Genomic DNA, 21,774 nt, shown 5'->3' with positions numbered 1-21,774 from the left:
AGCTTGAAGCTTTTTAGGCCATGGCTATTATAATCACCTTCACCTTCCATATTACTTATGTGTTCTTGTTATTCCAAACGACCACTCCACTTCAACTGCAGTGAAGTAGTCTAATTTTACATTTAAGAGTAAAACTGGCATTATTTGGTATTTTGTCCACCTCACAATAATTTCTCACTTCTCTGCCTTGTCGGTAGCGCTTGGCCACAATCTCATTATACACCCCACGTTACTCAAACAAGAGTATATGTGCATTTATTGGGGACAATTTCTGTTGTGAATAAATACTGATTTGGCCATTGGTGAAAATGGCAGCAGGATAATACATGTGGGATTGACTCAAAAAGAAACTACTATGATGGTGTTTATCATAATAAAGGAACATGTCACCCAGTGCAATGGTGTGACTCATATATGTGTTGTTAATATTTTCTAGATGGAGGTCTCTGGCACAGAGGAAAAGACTATTTGAGTCTTTGACTACACAGCCAATACAATACTTATTAAGGATAGTCAGCGTTGGTTTCGATCTTTTCATGGGATTTGTTGACGTCAAGAACATGTATAATTTGAGGCAAGCTAAACTGAATAAATATATCAAGTAAAATCTAGGCAGTGTAAATTCTGCATCCTCTCCCTTTTCTTGGCCATAGTAAAACCACAACAAATAAAACAATCTTGACATGCTGAATGCAACCTTTAGCTTTATGCTTGTAGGTAACCGCTACACACGGCCCTGTAACCGAACATAAACAAATATAAGCCAGTGGAGAGCACAGGAAACGGCTACAAGGACAGGCAGGGAAGCCTAATAAAAACAAATGGCTCATAGAAACAAAAAATACTTATGCTTTCTCTCTTTTTCTTCCTCCCTTACTGCAGCCTCCCTCCATCTATTCCTCCCTACACTCTGTCGCTCTGATGAATATCACCCAAGCAAATCAGAGATGCAGAGGAATCTCTCATTTCTCACCCCTCTTTCCCCTCTCCTTATCTCTCCCTTTCTCTCCCACCATCTCTATTTCTTTGATTCTCCATCTCTTTCTTTCTTTCTTTCTTTCTTTCTTTCTTTCTTTCTTTCTCTCTTTCTCTCTCTCTCTCTCTCTCTCGCTCTCTCTCTCTCTCTTTCTCTCTACACCAAATGTTCTTATCTACCTTCCCTTCCTCCCCCTTGCGTATGTGGATCTCATTCTCTCTCATTATGATGATTTGAGGTTCAGCTTCAGTTGCTGGCCCATTAAAACCAAGCAGCAGCAGCAGCAAGCATTTCCTTCTCTTACACTGCAGGCAGACGCTAGGCAATCTCATAAGATGGCCTCTACTATGCATACTGCATTATACACTGAAATACAAAAATGGCCAATGTCTGCGCTGTTTTTGTATCCAAATATAATATGTGGGAATTATCTCATGCAGCAGAGATGGTGGAACACACACAGTACACATGCTGAATGACCTTGGGAAGTGCCACCTCTCTCCAAACTGCCGTATCTCAGTGCCAGCCCTTTATGAGACCTCCCACTCTTTAGGGAGGGTATTGAGGATTGGACAGTGGCTGGAGGGGGATGATGGGGGTAGATGTGTTTAGAGATGGGTGCATGGGCAGGGGCCTAGCAATTGCCGTGGCTTTTTCACACTGTCAACTAGTCCAGTTCTACTTTACTGGATCCTGTCTCTGTACCCAGAGAGTTCATCCACTGGTGCGTATGGACCATCATTAATAGAAGACATCCCCAGCCATCCCAACAGTCCCACAACACGCAAAATATGATTGTAATGCAATTAAGGTAATAATGCAAGAAAGGAAAGAACCAATGTCCACAACACATTGTGAGTGCATTTTCGTTATTATGCTCTCTCTTGCATTGTAAAGAAGAAGTTCATGACTAGATGATGAACATTGTGCTCATAAGGGTTACATTTAAGATGTGAGGGCTACTCCAGTGATTAGCAGGTATGTCAATAGGGGAAGGTGAGGAGGGGCAAAACATTTCAAGAGATTGTTGAACTCCAGTTGTTTGAGCTGAAAAATATTCAGGTATTTGCGCTTAGGACAGGAAGAAGTCGCAAAACTCAGATTTAAGGAACTGAGGATGACAGGAAGATGGGAGAGACAGATGCAGTAAAGACATAAGAGGGAAAAGTATACAGAGACGAATATACCTCCATTTCACTCAATTTACAAAAGTTATTATAGCATCAGTTACATGTTGATGGTTCTGGAATCAAGTAATATAGTTTGCTGCTGTGTTGTTGTCTCCTCTTCCACATACTGTAAGTCAGGGAAGATACTACAAGTGGTCAAAAAGTGTATTTTATTTTAGTTTGACCACACTGTGCTCAATGGGTCTGTTATGTCACAATTCAAGCTGAACTCTCCCTTTTAGTGTATTCTTACTTTCTTATTATTCTTAGTATTTGTCCAAATAGGTCATATGATTAAGCTGGCTGAGATGATTCTTATTTGAGCAAAACCCAGATGTTTTGTTGTATGTACTGTTTTTCAAATCAATTTTCAAATCTTGCCATATTTTAATGGCCTATAACTTTCATCATGGTAAATGGACTGTACTTGTACGGCGCTTTTCTATTTTATTTTATGTTTTTATTAGTTACACATTACCTCACATTACTAGACAACAAAAAACAACAACAAATAAATTAAATAATACATGACAGCATAACAACCAACTATACGAACAATCAGACAAGGACAGAAGAACACGGACATAAATCGAACATGAATCATCATCCTCCATTTTGTATATACGTACTATAACAATTGTATTTATCTCATTCTTACCACCATTGTATTTTCAATTCATACAGGCCACTTGTTGAATGTTCCCCCCAAGAAAGATTATGTACAACATGCATCGGGACTATCTAACATTCATACCCATCCACACACTGTAGCCTGCAGGGGCAAATCGGGGTTAAGGGTTTTGCACAAGGACACACCGACATGGAGCCAGAGATCGAACCGAGGACCAAGGACGACCATAGGTAGACCATGCTCTACTGCTGAGCTACAGTCGTTGTGTACTAGATTACTTAAAAACTCTTCAAGGCTTCTGGATGTTTGACCCTGTTGCTAAATTCTCAAATGTATATGGACCAAACACTTAATTGCCATCAAGATTTCATATCAATTTTATTTCAAGTCAATTTATCTTCACAGGTCAATTCATTGATTATGTCCTGCATGTTTTTTTCATTCTAATGTTCTCTTTTTCTGAAACCTGAATAACAATAATTGTGCAGAGTACACCGAGAGCTTCATCCAGGGTCACAAATATCTCTTTGCTCTCAGACCAATATTGTTCCCTTATGTTCTCAAGGTTACTCATGTTGTTTCTTTTCACATGAATTTGTTCCAGCTCCATTTTTTTAAAATACAATGTAGTTTTGCAGGCAAGTAGCAGTATAGCACATACTTCCTCAGTTTACAGTATACAGAAACCATTTTATTCACATGACCTTTCAGTAAATCCAAAGTTAAGGTAATTGTTTGTGAGCAGGGAGGTTTAACTTAAACTGTGACAAACACTCAGTAACCCCCAAACACAATGAAAAATAATCTGTGGGTGTGAAAAATAAATGAGTTTACCAGACCTCTGTAGCCCACTCATCATCTCTGCCTCAGTTTAAGGCAAGATTAGTCACATACCATACCAGAATTGCTGACTAAACTGATGGTGGAATTGCATTGTGGGAAATGTAGGCTCCAGGTTTTGACAAGAAAGAAGAATGCATGGAATAAAACTGCTGCATGACGCTTTTATATAACCGCCCAATGTGAGTCTGACAACATAATAGGACCGTAATGCTAATGTTGAATTATTTTTCGATAACTTCATTTTATTTAAGCCCTACACATACTATTTGTTGTCATGATAACTTGCTATAGGCCAGTGCAAAGTGTCCCCTGAGCTACAGAAGACCTATCTGTCAGTCTAGATTGGTCACTTTTTGAAGGTCTTGGTCTGGAAATCGACCACCACGCTTTTGCTTCGTCTTGTTTCTGTTTCTGACAAAGAGGAGTTCAAGACTGGTTAAGATTGCTAAATTGTCTGTTCATTGTCTGATCTATTTGTTAACATCATTACTGTGATTTATTGTTCATGGATTCCAAAAATAATTTTCACACATAAAACTCACCTCTGCAAAGACTTTTGATTATTTTATCAAGGCATTACTCATGATACACTTACATATACATATATAGTATATATATGTCAATAAATGACTTGAATGAAGAGGAATCTTCAGTGGTTTGCTAGAGGTGTTGTTATGGGAATGTGGATCTTTCAGATCAATTTGAGGAGTGCCTATGGTTTGCATGGTCCATATTTTATTTCAAGTGTATCATGCAGCATGGGATCCACTCTGGTCTTGATTTAATCTCAATCCCTCAAACATATTGGCCTTGTCTTGATCTCAATACATGACTGGTCTTGTCATGACTTGGTCTCGGTTTAGGTTATTTTGACTACAACACTCTATATGTAATGGTAAATTACCGTTATTAAATCGCCCAGCAAAGGGAAATGAACATGGTGTTTATTGAACCTTTTGGGTTGTTGCACTGTTGTCCTGTTAAGCATGCTTATCTCCAAGAATCACACATCACCATGCCATGGGACGCTGGATCAGCTGACAAGACCACAAAGCACGCCTGACTAGCCACTCTGTGTGTGTATGCAGGCGTGTGCAAGCGCGTTCCTGCAGATACATGTATTTGCTATCGGGACTTTGTGCTTGACTGCTTGTGTAACTCCTACATATGCTGAATGTGGTATGTTTGTGTGACAAGGAGACAAAAGAATTCCCAGACAAGGGACTTTGAGAGAGAGAGAAAAAATCTGGATACATGAAAGCATGTAATGGCATCTCAGATGGACTCCCTATACTCTCCTCCTGCATCAGTGTCCTCATCATCATCAAGGTCTCTCGGGTCTTTATTTTTCTTCCAGTCCTCAATCTGTCTTTCTTCCTTTTCTCTCTCTTAGCTCCTCTTTGCTTTCCTTCTATTTCCCTCTCTTTCTGTCTCTCTTTTTGTGTCCCCTCCCCCTTGCTCTGGCAGTGACATTGGGCTAAAGTGGGACAGAGTGTAGGGGGGCAGTGAGGCAGAAGAGACAGCTAGGCAAGGAGGCAGGGAGGCAGGGAGAGCTGCTGCTTTGGTGCCCTTCTCCTTCTCCTCCTCCTCCTCCTCCTCCTCCTCCTCCTCCTCCTCCTCCTCCAAGCACGTACTTTGGGCACTCCTGGCCCCTCAGGCCTCCCCGCAACGTCTGGGGGACCCGCTTTTAGCATGTCACCACTACTCCACTCCAATCTGAAACATCTGTCTCTGCAGCTCTTTCCCTTCCCATCATCCCTCATTTCGTTCTCTTGCTTTAACTCCTCCTCCTTCTCCTCCTCTTCATCCTCTTTTGGGTCTCTGTCGCCAAGATGCCCAGCAACAGTGGTGAGGGTGCATCATCACAGTGGCGCGGGCGAACGAAAGGAGCCAGGGAAGGAGTGCGTAGGAGAGTTGCGGGCCTTCACCACCCACCCTACTGCGTTCCCCTCCCCCTTCCCTCGCCCATCGCTCCTCACATCCGCCTGCCATGCAAGGTGCACTCAGCCGCACACGGGCCACGCTCCCCGGTGACCCCCCTGCTCCCTGAGATTCAGTATGTGTCACTATGGTGCTGCTTACACGCTGTTGCTCTGTAGTACTCCCACTGAGGACAACATGGCTTTACAAAGGGCAAAGCTTTATTGATTTGTGTGAGAGTTTATCACATGTGTGCCGGTGCTCTCCCTGTCTCTCTTTCCCTCATGCACACACGCTTCAGCATTGTATCAGTGCAGATACCTGCGTTGCCACAAGTAGACTATGGAATAAAGTAAAACGACTAAACAGAAACTGCAACTCCAACATGCTGCTTTCAGGAGATCTGTCTTTTATCTGTGCCTTCCTCTATTAAATGACAATCACACAAAACTGACTTGTGGGATATTAGATGCATCACCTTTTGTGGTTTTCCTCGGCAGAAATAAGGTCACACTTATTAGAAGACCTAATTCCGTGTCCAGGTGTGTTTAGTGCGTTGTTTGATATGTCCCGATAGTCTTCTCATGGCTGGTGAGCATGTCTCTATCTATTATCTATGAGACTAAATAATTAAAGACAAAAGCCACACAATGCACCTCATGTTGACAAGTCTGGAGTAGGTGTTATAATGTGACATTGTCAGTGACCAAATGGAATCACAGATAATTGTAGTTGTAAGCCTGTTTTGGTGGTGGTGGTGTGGCTGTGCGTTCACTCTGACATACAGAACATGCAAACAATCTGAGGACCACTGGTGGGTTTTGTGTCACTTTGTCTTTTCTTTTCCATCCCAATGTTCTATACATTTTCTCTTCATCCAGACATACACCCCTGAATCCATCTTGCTTCTTCAATATTTATGGCCATTCCAATTAAGGTTACTTATGTATGGTCGAGGCCTTTAACCGTTACGAAGGGGAAAACAGGGATAACGGCACGGGGAGTGGGCTGATGATGAAAACAGGCAGAATATCTGATTTTTCCTTCTTTCTATTTCTTTTGGTTTGGATGAGTGCATGTTTCCATTTCCTTTATTTCTTTTCCTTTTTCCTCTCTCTCAAGTCTCAAGCATGAGTTGCTCAGAGAGGGTGAGGGGTGTGTGGGTGTACGGGGTGTCACCTTCTAACAACAGATATAGAAAGAGAAACGGAGAGACATCAGCAGAAAGAGAGACAGAGGTAGACAACAGAGAACCAAGGAAATAGATACATATCAAGAAAGGGAAAGACAAAAAAACAAGAAATGTGGTGTTGTTGGGGAGGGTGGCAGCTGGCATTTGACAGTGAAGCATGCCTTTTTAATGAGCGCATTAGTCCTCTGCTATCCTCAGATTACTGCATATTGAACCTGGTATACAGACAGAACGAGGCAGGAGAGGAGGATGAGAAGGTCAAGGGTTGGGCCGAAAAACCAAAACACTTGTAGAGAGATAAGAATAAACCAGAGTGTGTATCTGTGTGTCCTCTCCAATTACTCTGCCTCTGGTATCTGCATGTGTCTTGCACTCATAGAGAGAGAAACTATTTTTTAACCTTCTTCTTCAACCTCTGGTTGAGTTAAATAAAGTAATATAACATTTGCGTGGCTCTTTCTCCGTCTATCTTGTTCTCAGTAGCTCTTAACTATTATAGACTACTTTGAATGTGAATAGAGAGCAGATAGGAGAAAGCATCATTCATTTCACAAGAGAGAGAGCGAGAGAGAGAGAGAGAGAGAGAGGCTTAGACAGGGAGAGAGCCTATTGTTGCTAGGTGTAGATTTCCCTTTGTCAAACACATGTCAATTCTTCAGACCCAACAGAGGAGAGGAGAATAGGAAAATTATAGGAGCAGAGAAAAGGATGAAGGGAGAGGAGGCGGGTTGGAAAGGCAGGAGAGGAACAGAAGAGGAGGGGAGTGGTATTGATTTGACACTCGGGGAATCACACCACAGCTCTGTTCATTTTCATTCATCTGCCCTTGTAATGGGGGTGTTCATATGGCAGCTAGGGGGAGAGTGCAGTAGAGAGATTTAGGAGGATGAGAACTTTTTATTAGAATCCAATCTTTATTATCTCTCACCTCTGCCCACCTTTCAGCCCCTAAACACACAGACATGCATGTATGCACAAGTGCACATGTACGTGTGCACTTATTGAATGCCTTAGACACACACAACCATGTACACACTCTTGCCTATAGATGTGAGTGAGGTGAAGTAAGGGTGTTAATTACATGTTGGGCCTGAATGGACTCACAGTTGTACCGGTTTTGTGTGTGTGTGTGTGTGTGTGTGTGTGTGTGTGTGTGTGTGTGTGTGTGTGTGTGTGTGTGTGTGTGTGTGTGTGTGTAGGTACAGTACGAGCAGTTCAATTGAAATAGCTTTTAGTAGGCCTTCCCAGTGCCTCCTTGAATCAGCCATAATGGGCCCTTGGTAATTATTAAATAAACTAGGCAGGGGAAGGTGTGGAGAAGGATTAATCAGGTCTGACATTTTATCTCACACTGACAAACATCATCTTTACCTGTTCCCTATTGAAATAACAAATGTGTAATGTGATTTGTTTAAAGTATACTTTTTGCATTCAGGCATTTTGGGTGATCACAGGCTGTTTTTATACAAATCAACATTGATTGTATTATAGTGTACTGTTGTGTTTAATGATGTACCTCGCTGTAAAATGTTGCTTATCAGCGGAGGCAAAGTTGATGATTTGCAGTCCTTGTGTGCTCAGACTCAAACAAGCTATTATCTTTGGAGAAAATACAAAAGTAAAAGAAAAAAGCCCAATTACTATGAATCTGAATATCTCAGTGGATATTTGTAGTAAAGATTTCTTTACTTGATAAGAGTAAGTTCAGTCCAGAGTAAAAATAGATACATTTATACTAGAACCTCACATGCATGCATTTTGAAGCATTAAAATATGTGCACCGTCCAGAAAAAATGTAGTTATGACTTCACACTTTTTTTCTCACTATTATGTTGGGACTAATTAAATCATTTGAAACTAACCTGGTCCAACATGGTGTCGCATTTGCACTAGCTACACTGCTGGATGATCGTTTTGGAGTCACTCTGTGTTGCTGTTTGTCCTCTCTTGCTGTTGCTTTGTGCACTTCACTGATTCTCTTGGACGTTTGGATGCTTGCAAGGTTTCTCCAGCCTGCCATTGTTTGCTGCTTGTTTGTGAAACCATTTGATTGACTATTATGCCCTTTTTTCTTATATTGAATCTGTCATAGGGTATTTTCCCATTTCAAATACATCCACCTTGTTTACCAATTGTAGATGCTCTGTTATGGAATGTCTCTCGCAGAGAGCAGACTAACTGCTGGTAGTTGGGCTGCAGCACTGGGCCATATGCCACATTACTATTTTATTAGTCTGCCACAATATCCACTAACATTACCCCTCAGACACACACACACACACACACACACACACACACACACACACACACACACACACACACACACACACACACACACACAGTTTTAATTGTGCCAACCATTGTTCCACCGAGACCCCTATGAGACTTAACAAGACTTTTTTCCAATTTTGGACTGAAGCAGCAGAGCTGTCCGTGGTGCTACCTCCACTAGTATTCCTGAGTATTTAGAAATGTAGCTGTCTGTGGTGCTGATTTGCCGTAAACCTTGAACATTTCTCCTATCGACACCACTTCTCCTAAGCATGGGTATATGCAATACTGTAGATTTTCACAATGGCATGTTTTTGAGCTTGTTACAAAATCCTTAGCTGTACACACTCTATTTGCTGACTAGGCTGTGCTTAAATAATTGATGAATAAAGTTAAGGTCGATGCATCTTGCTTAACTCTATTGATGTACAATAACTCTGATGGTAACCCCCCTCATCTATCATTTAAACATCCTTAAACTTCAACTGTTTTCCATCGTAGCACAAATATTGTTTGTAGTGGTTAATGCTTGCTGAAAACAGCCACATTCATCTGCTCAGTAAGTCATGGGCCTTTCACACCCATATGCAGGCCCATTGTTTACATGCTCTTACACTCCTATATTGCCATTTAAAGACATTTAGTCTTGTGTTTAATCGGAGATGGTAGAATTTTGAGATGTGTGACCTGAATGTTCTTAATGAGTATATTTCAGAGGCCAGCAAACAGACATTACATTCTCAAGGAGTCTTTCACATGCAAGCACAGGGGACAGCGGTGATTTCACTGAGGTCACACCCTTTTTGCACTATTTCTCTCAACACAGCAATACCAAGTTCTCCGTTCCAAAAGTGCTTTTGATTAATTAAAACTGTCTGAAAATGTGTTTTAGCTTTAAAACACTGACAAACAGGCATATGCACCCTTTATATGATTCTGAAACACATTAAACAGAAACTTGCACGCTCTTCATGCCTCATGCATTCTCAATTGTGGACTTACATATAGGTCTACATCTTTCATCTTTCATTCCTACTGCAGCATGTGGTACAAATGTGAGGAGAGAGAGAGAGAGAGAGAGAAAGAGAGAGAGAGAGAGAAAGAGAGAGAGAGAGAGAGAGAGCGAGAGACAAAGCTAGTGAAATTAGCAATGTAATGATTAGTGGATAGATAGAGACACAGTGGCAGGAAAGAAGAAAAGCAGAAATGAAAAGCTGAATCAAGAGAAGGAGAATAAATAACAAATGTGTAGGTGTTCTCCACTGTCTACTTATCGCTGTGGCATCCTGTAGTGAGAATGCTCTGCACAAAAACACATACTCACAATTTTTTGAGTGCGCTCTACAAACGTGGATTGTGAGACAGTGGGAGTAAGAATGTGTAGATTGTGAAACAGATTGAGAGTTGGGAGAAGTCCATTTTTACAACTACTGATCTGTATTGTACCAAGCCTGTGGTCCATTTAGCTTTAATATCTGAAAGGCAAACTTCGATGATAACGGTCGTGACAGTCTGCAGCATGTGTTTTTGTTAAAAAGCACTGAGTGAATAATAAAGTGACATGATGCACGGAGAGATGTGTTGAGCTCCGCCGTGGCCTATAGCCCGGGCCTGTAAACCAATTACAGATCCATTCAGCAGTTTCTCTCTCCTCTGATCTCCATCGCCATCATTTAAATGGCTGATTCCATTCTTACCTCTAATGAAGGGTACTCTGTCGCACATACAAAGCATGCACACACACACACAGACACACACACACACACACACACACATGCAAAGCACTCATGAAACGCACATTTGCACATGTCGCTGTGTGCCACCGCAGCGCCCCCTACCCAGCTGTTGTCACGTGAGTGCACAGGCCCTAGCAACAGCGAGCGAGAGAGCGAACGAAAACGAGAGATACTGGTCGAGAGCAGGGGAGAGAGGGATGGGTAAAGAGAGGGAGAGAGAAAGAGATGGGAGGGAGGGAGAAGCCATAGAGCATTAATAAGTGATGAGTCCAACAGTGTGAATTGCTGTTAGTTAGCATTGCTGCAGCACTGCCTTCATTTGCATGGCAGCACCAAGAACAAACCCCCTTGCTTACGCCATTTCCTCTGTTGCTGTGTTTCTCTCCGTTATCACTTTCGCATTATCATTTATGTTCACTGTTTTCCGCTTGCTTCCCTCCCATTCCCCCCCTGTTTGATGATAATTTGTTAAAGATGGCATAGGATATATATAGCGGTGACTTTCCTGCTTCCCTTCATTTTCTGCATCCATATTTTTACCACCTCCTCCATCTAATATGCCTCCCCTTCCTCTGACTCCCCGATCTATCTCAAAGGAGAGGGGTGTCCTCTCTCTGGGGGAACTTTGGGGAAGACAAGTGATGCCCCAGGGCTCCCTAATCCTTTTTTCATTGTGTCCGTCTCTCTCTCTCTCTCTCTCTCTCTCTCTCTCTCTCTCTCTCTCTCTCTCTCTCTCTCTCTCTCTCTCTCTCTCTCTCTCTCTCTTTTCCTGCCTGGCCCTCTGTCTCATTATTTGCATGTATGTCTGTGGAATTTCTGGCATACACACACACACACACACACACACACACACACACACACACACTTGCGCACACAGAGAGATACAGTAGTAGATTCACTCTGCACTTGGCTTGACTTCCTGCCTCAGGCTGATCAGCTGAACTAATTTCAATACTTACAGACTCCCCTAAAAGAAAAGGAAGAGGAGCACAGACTAAAAGGCAACAGGGCAGCGATGGAGACGTGGAGGGCAAAGGGGAGACTCAAGGAAGAGAGGCTGTGAATGGTGAATAGATATCAAGGAGTCAAGGATGAAGTGAGTGGATTTTGCGTCTCCCTGGGATGTAGGATGGACCTAAAAAAAACTCATCCCGCGTCCCACAGCAAAAAAAAAGAGAAAAAGCAGACACAGAAGTGTATACATACATACACACACTCAACAACAACATACTCCTGGAGGCGTAGGCAGACTAGACGAGAATTGATCTTCTCTCCTACAAGGAGAGGCTTGCAAGGGGAGAAAGAGAGAGGGAGATAAAGAGAGATGGATAAAGACGTAGAGGAATTGTTTTTACCCATGTGTGGCTCTCAGGCCTGCAGGCCCCTCATCCCTCTCACTCTCTCCCCCCTCCTCTGTCACTCCCAACGGCATGTTTCTCTTTATCTCCCTATCTCTCCCTCCATCAATCTCCATCTGCCGTCATCCTCCCTGTAGGGTCAGCCCCTTCCTCTGCTCCTCTGCCTCCCTGCATTGCTGCCTGCACCCTGTCTGCTGCTTTAGGTGTGTCACATCTCCACAGACAGCAGGAGAGCAGGCAGTGACTAGAAATTAGATATGAGGTAGAAAGAGCAACAGTGAAAAGAGGAGAGTAGAAGTGAAGAGTAGTAGTGTAGGCGGATTTCAGAGCAGCCACGGGAAGATCATTTTATATTTCACCTAATATACCACTCTCATTACGCACTCTAGTGTTGAAATGATTAATTGATCAGAAAATGTATCAAAAATTAATCTTTTGACCATTTGAACTGGCTGCTTTTGCTAGGTGGTAACTCCCTTTGTTTAGTTTCTGTCACTACTTGCTGTAGCTGGACATGCCTATATATTGTTATTTTCAAGACAATTTAGGCTTCTCAAATATGCATCATTTGGCATGTGTTTTTGGCGAATTAAGATCTTTTTTGTTCATTTTTAACACACGGCAAATGTATATTAATGGATAGAGTAGCTGGAAACACTCTATGCTACAAGTAATTGATTATGCAGAAAAAATATGAGGAAATATAAATCAAGAATAAGAATAAGTTTATTTTTAAACCAACATTGACAAGCTTAATGCCCCTTGTGCCACTATCTTTTCTCTCCATTCTTAACCATCTCTGAGTTTCTTTCTCTCACCCCCACTCTCTCTCCTCTCCACCCCCTTCTGGTCTGTCTTCCTCTCTCCAGGCATGTTGTGACAGGTTGTAGCAGTGTGTTATACAGGGTTCTACTCAGCAAGTGCATATTATCCTGTAAGGCTTAATACCCAGGTTGGAACAAAAGGGCAGGCTTGGAAATTACATCTTACGTCGCTTAGCACTCAGCACAACAGTCTGACTTGCATGAAAACACGTGCGTGTGAACCTCCACATACTATATATTCAGACATCTTTCAGCTCAGTAGCACACACACAGATATTGTAACAGATTTGACATTAAAATTTGGGGACTCTAAAGCTCTAAAAGCTGGTTAGCAGCACTGAAATTATTAATCAATTAAACGACAAGTTGATTTGGTCAAAAATATTTATCCATAACTCTTTGATTATTGCTTCATTGCTCAAGTCAAATCAATCACAATTGCACTCCACTTTTCCTGTCTTTTTGTCATTGAGAATTGAATATATTTGATCAACGTTTTTCACAATCTGTCATATGATTTATAGAATAATATGAAAAATAGTCAACAGATTAATCGATGACAAATGAAATGACAACAAATAAAAATCCCTTCTCTTAAAAGGAATAATGCACATTTTGTTACGACAGTCAAAACTTGGCAGCTTTGACAGTCTTCTTCAAGTTTCAGTATTGTTAGAGTGATGGAGCGAGTGTGCTTGTGTGTGGCAGGAAGCCAAGCAAGTCGTCTCTCTTTTAATAAATCTCTTTTGGATGGGGTTGTGATGCTATAAAATGCATCGATCGTTGTTGCTCACAATGTGGCCGGAGACACACACACACACATGCTAGCAATAGCTTGGTTATTGATACTTACACATTCATATCTACACATGTCCATCGATACATTCGCCAAAAATCTTGAATTGACATTTACATACTTAGATGCAGAAATACGTGCAGATGAGCGTGCTCATATCGGGCGATTAATATTCATATTGGTAATCAAATCTATTAACAATTCAAAAATTTTCAACAACAAAACAATGACTGAAATGTTGACTCTACAGCAGTCTCTCTTTAGTAACAATTAGCCACATCTATAAGCTAGCACCCTAAAGTTTCAGGATGCATTTGCTTTGACTAGGTGCTGACCTATTGTGATGCGCGCGCATCACATATTTCCAGTATTCAATTATTCAATGCTCCTGTGTTTTACTCAAGTCTTCTCTTGTCAACATTGCAAAGATACAATGAAACACCATGTACATGCAAACAACAGCCAGAGTGTTCACACACATACACACACACACAGACTTACACTCACACAAACTGCAATATAATTCGCATAACCAAGCAATCTGCAATCTACAACAAACTCTGAAGTGCACACTGTCTAAAATAACCCTTTGGGGGAACAGAATACAAAAAGAGTCAGAGAAGCGGAAAGAATCAAACACTGAAATACACTCTCCTCGGCTCTTCTCTTTCCATCTCTCTCTTCTCTTCTTCTTCTCTCACATACACACATGTGCAGATGCTGTCTCTATTGACATGGAGATAAATCAGAGGCAGACCAAGCATTCACTGATGTGAAATGAAAATGACACTAATCTGCTGTTACCATAACACACAGAGACACATCAATTATTTACACATACAATAATACCCCCCTCTCTTGTCCCTTTCTTTCCCCCTCATCCCCTCACCTTTCTCTATTGTGTATATCTCACTCGATGGATAGGACGGAGTATGTTAAAAGCGACCATGTGTCACCTAAGTACTGTGGTTTGGCCTTTTGAAGACATGTATATTCTAGTTCTGCCTTTCCTTCTAAAATTATTTGTTTTCGCTGAAAAATATGCTTATGGTTTGTCAAGAGGGTCTCATGATAGAGAGGTTGGCTTCTTTCGTCTGCTCCCAAAGCAACATACATCCTATCAACCTTTTCATCACCCAACAACATCCGTTTTTCTTTGCTTTGTTGGCTCTTTTCATTACTGGCAAACGTATAAAAATGAAAAATAATGAATATTTTGTGGATCAAGAAAGGTTTTAATTGTGTTCATTCAGAATAGTGAATTCCACTTAAAAAGACTTGCATCATTAAGAGAACATTTGTGAAATATTGTGTAGAAATAAAATGAAGAAGTAATTGTAAACACAAGTTTACATCCATGTTATGTGGAAAAGGCATTGTGTGGAAAGTAAGGTTTATCTTTTTGGTAATTGTGGCCATCATTTCAAGTTTTCTTATTAAACCACTGAAATATTTATCTGAGACCTGCTAAAACGTAGTGAAACAGTGTAACACAAATGTAGGAGCCTTAATACCAGTCAACTGATTAATTATACACATGTCAGTTACACAGCAAATCTATCTAAGGAACATTAGCCACCGTAAGCTACAGGTCATACCAGACCAAGTAAGGATGTAGCAGCAAAACCTCTGAGGGTATTGAATTCAGCAAAGGTGCATTTCATTGTTTATTGGTTCAGCTTTTTTATTTGCATGAGGGCCATCATTTGTCTATCAGAAATGGCATAATCTCACTTTAAAACAATTGTCAGAAACCCTTACTTTTTCGACGTAGATATTATTTAAGCATAGAGAAGACCACAAAGTGAACAAAGCCCTATAGTGGACATTATGTCATTTTATAGAAAAAAAAGAAGAAAAAGATAATTCATTATTACGAAATCACAATCCTCCAAATGGATGTATCTGTGTATACTGACTAACATATCCTTCTCCTCTCCCCTACCTGTTCCCTCTCTGCTGTCCTCCACAGGTAACCGCTTTTTCCTGACCTCATTTGGCGCTCTGTATATCTCAGAAGTGCAGAAGGAAGACGCTCTGTCCACCTACCGCTGCATCACAAAGCACAAGTACAGTGGAGAGACTCGCCAGAGCAATGGAGCCAGGCTCTCTGTTATGGGTAGGCAACATAAAGTTACCATTTCCTTTCATTGTAGTTGCTAATTGTCAATCAAAGCATGGCTTTTCTTTAACAATTGTATTCTTCAAAAGACTTACAAAACAGCTGTTTCATTTGTTTCTAGTCTTTGTGTTAAGCTAAGCTAACCATCTGATAACATTAGCTGCATAGTTAATGTATAGACATGACAGTGGTATCTATCTTTTCATTTAGTTCTTAGCAAGAAAGTGAATAAATCTATTTCTCAAAATGTTAAACTTTTTATTGAAGGATCTAAAAATTGGTTGAAGTACTGATTATTCTAAATTGATATATTTTTATGGACGTGCTTCACCTACAGACCCTACGGAGTCCACCCCGTCCGTTCTGGACAGTTTTCAATCCGGTGAGGTCCAGGTGGGGCACATTGTGGAGCTGCCTTGCATCGCTTCCGGATACCCAAACCCCACCATCCGATGGTTAAAGGATGGTCGGCCATTACCTGCAGACTCCCGCTGGACACGGCGCACCACTGGCCTCACCATTTCCGATTTGAGGCTCGAGGACAGTGGCAACTACATCTGTGAGGTCACCAATAGTTTTGGCTCCAAAGAGGTGACAGGTCACCTCAACGTCATAGGTGGGTAAAGGACTGAAGAGTGATAGCTGAATAATAAAATACCAAGATTCAGCACACAACAACACATCACCGCTTACTTCATTCATCCATTGTTCCACAATGACAAGACAAGTACAAGAGCGGGATGGATGTGATGTCAGGTGTGATGGAGACATCTTTTAAGCTCTGTTGGCTTTGCCCTGGCCCCATGCCTCCTGCACGCCCCTCTCCAACCCACCCTTGTCTGGGCCAAGGATGGTTCGTTCGCCAGCTGTGCTGAGGCATCGCTACGGTGACCGAGCAGAACAGTGGTCTTGTTGGCCGGTCCTTCTCTTAGGATGTGAGAGTGGGAGGGAGAGACACAGAGATTCTCATGATGTTGTGTGTGTATAAATGAGGAGGTGATGCTGGTAGAGGAAAATGGGCCACTTGTGGAGAGAAAAAGGGGCGAATCGAGGAAGAGAGGAGATGTGGTTGGGAAAAGGGTGAATTTAGTGGACACTGTGCAGACAGGCCACAGGGCACATCACAACACAGCTCACAAACCTCCTATGACAGAGCATAGGAGGTGGTACACATACACACACATTTGGCCACACACTTAGAGTACATGCACTTATTGCCCATGAAGAAAGTCTCACACGAGCACGGTCACTCCCTGACACACATGTTCACACGCATTCAGCAGCCTAAAGCACTTAACACCAGCTGCTTTATTGCTCACTGACATTTTCTCCCCTTTCGGTCTCAGTTTTCCTCGTTGCTTAGCACACACACATGCACACAAAAAGCAATGGCAGAAATCTTGACACACAGACAACAAATAGACAATCACACCAACATATGATTTGGGTCTCAATTCAAATTGCTTTCGTTCAACGATACAAGAAATACCACCAAGTTCTGTACCTTGTGTTTAGATATTAACTTGTGAATGAGAAGATAACACTGATATGTAAGAAGGCACCTTCTTGTCTTTTTTAAAATCTCTGCCTGTTCATCTCTAGAGCCACTGCGGGTCACCTTGTCTCCCAAGAACCTGAAGACGGGGATCAGCAGCACAGTCATCCTATCCTGTGCCGTCCAGGGTTCCCCGCACTTTATCGTGTCCTGGTACCGTAACACAGAATCTGTGCTGCCCGATCAGCACTTTTCCATCCAGGGGGCTCACAATGAGACATTGTTCATTTCCGCTGCACAAAAGAGACACTCGGGAGCTTACCAGTGCTTTGCCACGCGCAAAGTCCAGACTGCCCAGGACTTCTCCATCATACTGCTCGAAGGTGAGGACCGGAAGGAATTACCATGCCAGTACAATCTCATGCATGTATATATAACAAGAACTGTCCAAAGTCCAATTTATGTAATGCCTATCCTACATGGGGAGTTGTGTGTCTCTTACCGGGATATGTTTTTTTTCAGTTTTGTCTTTATTTCGACAAATTATTGTGAAGAGGATGATAAGAGATCAAGGGAGAACTGATTGACTTCCATTTATTCAGTGGGAAATAACAGTTTAATTTACATAAAATTAACACACAATGATAATTGCATAACATTTTTGTTATGATTCATCAAGTGTAATCTCTCCAATAATTTACATCTCATTTGAATTTCATCATACACATTGAGCACATGACATATGTATGTGCATATGTTTATGGTAGTCGAGGGACAGATAGGCTATATTGTTTTACACTTCTTGCAGCTCTCATTCTTGTTACAGACATAAAGTGTTTTTTTTGTTTTTTATTCGGTGCCGTACTGTCAAAAATGTTTTAGTGTGCTTCCACTTTGCAGAGTATTGTGATTTGGTCTCTATTAACTATTTCCACCAAAATACTGACTTTAATTCAGTGTAACACACCGTAACCATTTATTTATACACTGCCACCTCTTGTCTCTTGTTTTTCAGATGGTACACCCCGCATCGTCGCCTCCTTCAGCGAGAGGGTGGTGGTCCCGGGTGAACCGTTTTCCCTGATGTGCGCGGCCAAAGGAGCCCCTCCCCCCACCATCACCTGGACCCTAGACGACGAGCCTGTGGCCCGGGACCTGTCGCGTGTCCGAACCAGCCAGTACACGCTCTCGGACGGCAGCACTGTGAGCCACGTCAACATCAGCAGCCCGCAGATTCGCGATGGAGGAGTGTATCGGTGCGCCGCACGAAACTCGGCCGGTAGTGCCGAGTACCAAGCGCGCATAAACGTAAGAGGTGCCTGTCTACTTTTCAATATCAGTCATACAGAGGCTTTTTATGGCCTGACCCCTACCCTGACCCATATCCTACCCTCTACCCTTCTATATCTCTATCTCTAGGTTTGTTTGTGTGTTTTGCTTTACTTTATATTTTTCTCTTTCTTTCTTTTTTTGTTTGTATATCAATCTTTACACTTATATAATAATTATTTGCAGCCATCAGTGTTTTGTTCCTCAAGCAGCGCATACAGTGTATGTTGTCTGTCTCATTATGTCTTTCTTTCTTGCAGTCTAGTACTGTCTTGTTGTTTAGTTTATTGCAGCTCTGCACCTCAGCCTTTGTGAACAAACTCATACATATGAACACCATAAGTAAACAACTAATCCACCTAATGTAGCTACCTGTATGCTCACACACAGACAGTAAGACAGTAGTTTGAAGGCAGACAAAATGTTCCAACAGAGAGATGGTAGCTTAACATATGGAGAGAACGAGTGGCTCAATGAGAAGAAGCAAGATTAAGGCAATGTGAGACAAATGGATGAAGAAACTTTAGAAGAGAACGAAACAGATGGCCGATACCTAAACTAGACTAAAGAGAGAGAATAGATGGAATGAGAGAAGAGGGGAGGAGTGCCAGTGTCTGCTTGGGGAGTGATGGTGAACTCTGGTGACAGGACTGGTGATGTCACTGTCGTCAGAGATGACAAAGATGAGGAGCGACACCGATGGACAGGGCTGCATCACTGTCTCTCTCTCTCTCTCTCTCTCTCTCTCTCTCTCTCTCTCTCTCTCTCTCTCTCTCTCTTTCTCTCTCTCTCTTTCTTTCACACACACACACTTTTCTCTGTCCTTTGGTGAGATGTGTGGTTGTGACATGTGAGACATGCCAGAATGATCATTGGAGTAAGAATGAGCTCAATTGCCAGATAGCTTCAGGCCTGCATGCAACACATATACAACCAATACACACATGCATACCCACACATGAAAAAGCAATAACACACTATGCTTGCCCACTCACTGAAATGTGATACACTTAACTTATCTCATTCAGTGAGAGGCCAAAAGCAAAGATACTCAGCCACACAGACAGTAGTTGAACACACATGCACGTGGATACTGTTACTGTGTTTGTGTGTTGGCGTGTGTGTCTGTGCGACGGTGCTACTGAATAATACATCTTTCACTCGTCAGAGCTGTGACTTCAAAGCTCAGCACACACAGAGAAAGGGGGGAGAGAGAAAGAGAGAGGGTAGGAGGGCTCGAAGGAGAGACAAAAACAAAGATACTAAAAGAACAATGGTGAGAAGGTCACAGAAGAATTGACAGATGATTGAGTGATAGCTCCCAGTGTCCTCCAGTAATGCTAAACACACTTTGTGTCCATCTCACTTACAGTCTGGCTGCCGGTCCACTTCCTTTGGTCTCGCTTTGGGCAATGACACATGACCAACATATTGAGGCCGTCAAGCTTAATTTTTGTTATATATTTATATTTTTTTATCATTCACATGGATTTTGTCCCTGTTGTGGTCAGTATTGCTTGTTCTCATTGTCCCTTAAAATACTATAGCCCACATCAGGACTTTCTTAGAGTTCACAGCACAAATGCTGAAACTTTGTTTGTTATAACACGGAAAACAATTGCATTTGTTACACTATGCAACCATGGGAAATGCACAACACTTTATCTATTCCCGACAGTGAATAAAACGTGCTTTGCAATCCCTGATTAGGTTGTTGAAGCCAATGAGAACTGCATTGGAGGGGTGCAATAGAATTACGATCCTGCAGGTCCTGCAACGCCCAACACAAATGTGGCAGGTGCTGGATACATTTACTGCAATACCATAATACAGTACAGATGTCTGGCATCCCTGCATCTGGTTTGTTTCTGGTACTTGGGGAAACAAATATAACGTTTTCACCCACTTTTAGTCGTCCACACCCTGCCTAGAGCGGAAACTTTTGAACTTTTAAAGGCAATTAGGCTTATTTTAGTTCACATCTTTTAAAGATAGCTTAATAAACAGCTGAGTAACTGTATTGCCGTGTGACTTTAAAATCCCACGTGTCTGGGATGGACTAAACTGATTTTCAACAGAAAACAGTTGGTCAGAAATTGTGCAGTCATATGCAGGCGCTCCTTTAGAACAACTCCAGAATGTAAGCTTCTTTTTAACATGAAGATAAGACACTCAACCCTCCCTCTATTCCTCTACCCTTACATACGTTTTCCCTTTTCTGTCTCTTCCTTACTGCCCAAATCCCTTCCCTGTCACCCCTCCCCTTTATTTCTAAAATTCCACAACCTGCCTCTTACAACACCAACTAATAATCTTTTCATTTTCCCCTCTATTTTCTTCCTCTGGTCAACCCATCTCATTTTCTTTCTCTCCATATCTCTCCCTTTGCCCATTTCTCTCTCTCTCTCTCTCTCTCTTTCTCTCTCTCTCTCTCTTTCTCTCTACCCCCATTAGGTCCTCCGAGGATTCGGCCTATGAAAAACATCACTGCAGTGGCAGGAAGAAACTCTTTCATAAACTGCCGTGTGATTGGGTACCCTTATTACTCAATCAACTGGTACAAGGAAGGTCTTTTGCTGCCTGACAATCATCGCCAGGTATATTTCACTTTCTGCATTTATGTGCAGTATAACATGACTATAAAGTTTGTAGTTACATAACTCCTATCCTTATATAGAGTGTTGGGTAGCACTTTCTAATAACTGCACGCTAGTTAGCATTAGTAAAGTATGAGTAAACACTTAATTCATCATTTACAAAGCATTGTTCCAACATGAACACTCATTACTAACTCATTAGTATGCAATTCATAAACACAGTTATAAATGTTATATTCTTGATTAATAAGCTTGACTATAAATCCTTAATATTTAATTTACAAATTGGGAATCCATAATTTATAAAGTATGAAATCCCAATCATGAAACGCATAATAGTCAAACTTATTAATCAAGAATAAAACATTTATAACTGTGTTTATGAATTGCATACTAATGAGTGTTCATGTTGGAACAATGCTTATAAATGATGAATTTACTCACGTTTACTCATGCTTTACTAATGCTAAATAGCGTGTAGTTATTATAAAGTGCTACCGAGTGTTAAAGGTCAC

The 21,774-nt window shown here is 41.7% G+C and overlaps 1 protein-coding gene across 3 annotated transcripts in view; it reads left to right on the top strand.

The window, feature by feature from the left end:
• The window catches only part of dscaml1 (Down syndrome cell adhesion molecule like 1), a gene marked incomplete at both ends in the record, with an annotated part of 93,412 nt that overhangs the window by 43,400 nt on the left and 28,238 nt on the right, over positions 1–21,774 (top strand). For all 3 annotated transcript variants that reach the window (XM_079224851.1, XM_079224852.1, XM_079224850.1), the window contains 5 exons: positions 15,689–15,835; positions 16,176–16,454; positions 17,441–17,716; positions 18,349–18,648; positions 21,117–21,259. In XM_079224851.1, coding sequence (XP_079080977.1) covers positions 15,689–15,835; positions 16,176–16,454; positions 17,441–17,716; positions 18,349–18,648; positions 21,117–21,259 — 1,145 coding nt within the window. The remainder of the gene's footprint in view (positions 1–15,688; positions 15,836–16,175; positions 16,455–17,440; positions 17,717–18,348; positions 18,649–21,116; positions 21,260–21,774) is intronic.

The sequence above is a fragment of the Taurulus bubalis genome, assembly GCF_910589615.1.
Source record: "Taurulus bubalis genome assembly, chromosome: 10".
Classification (NCBI taxonomy): domain Eukaryota; kingdom Metazoa; phylum Chordata; class Actinopteri; order Perciformes; family Cottidae; genus Taurulus; species Taurulus bubalis.
This window is presented reverse-complemented; position numbering and strand designations above follow the sequence as displayed.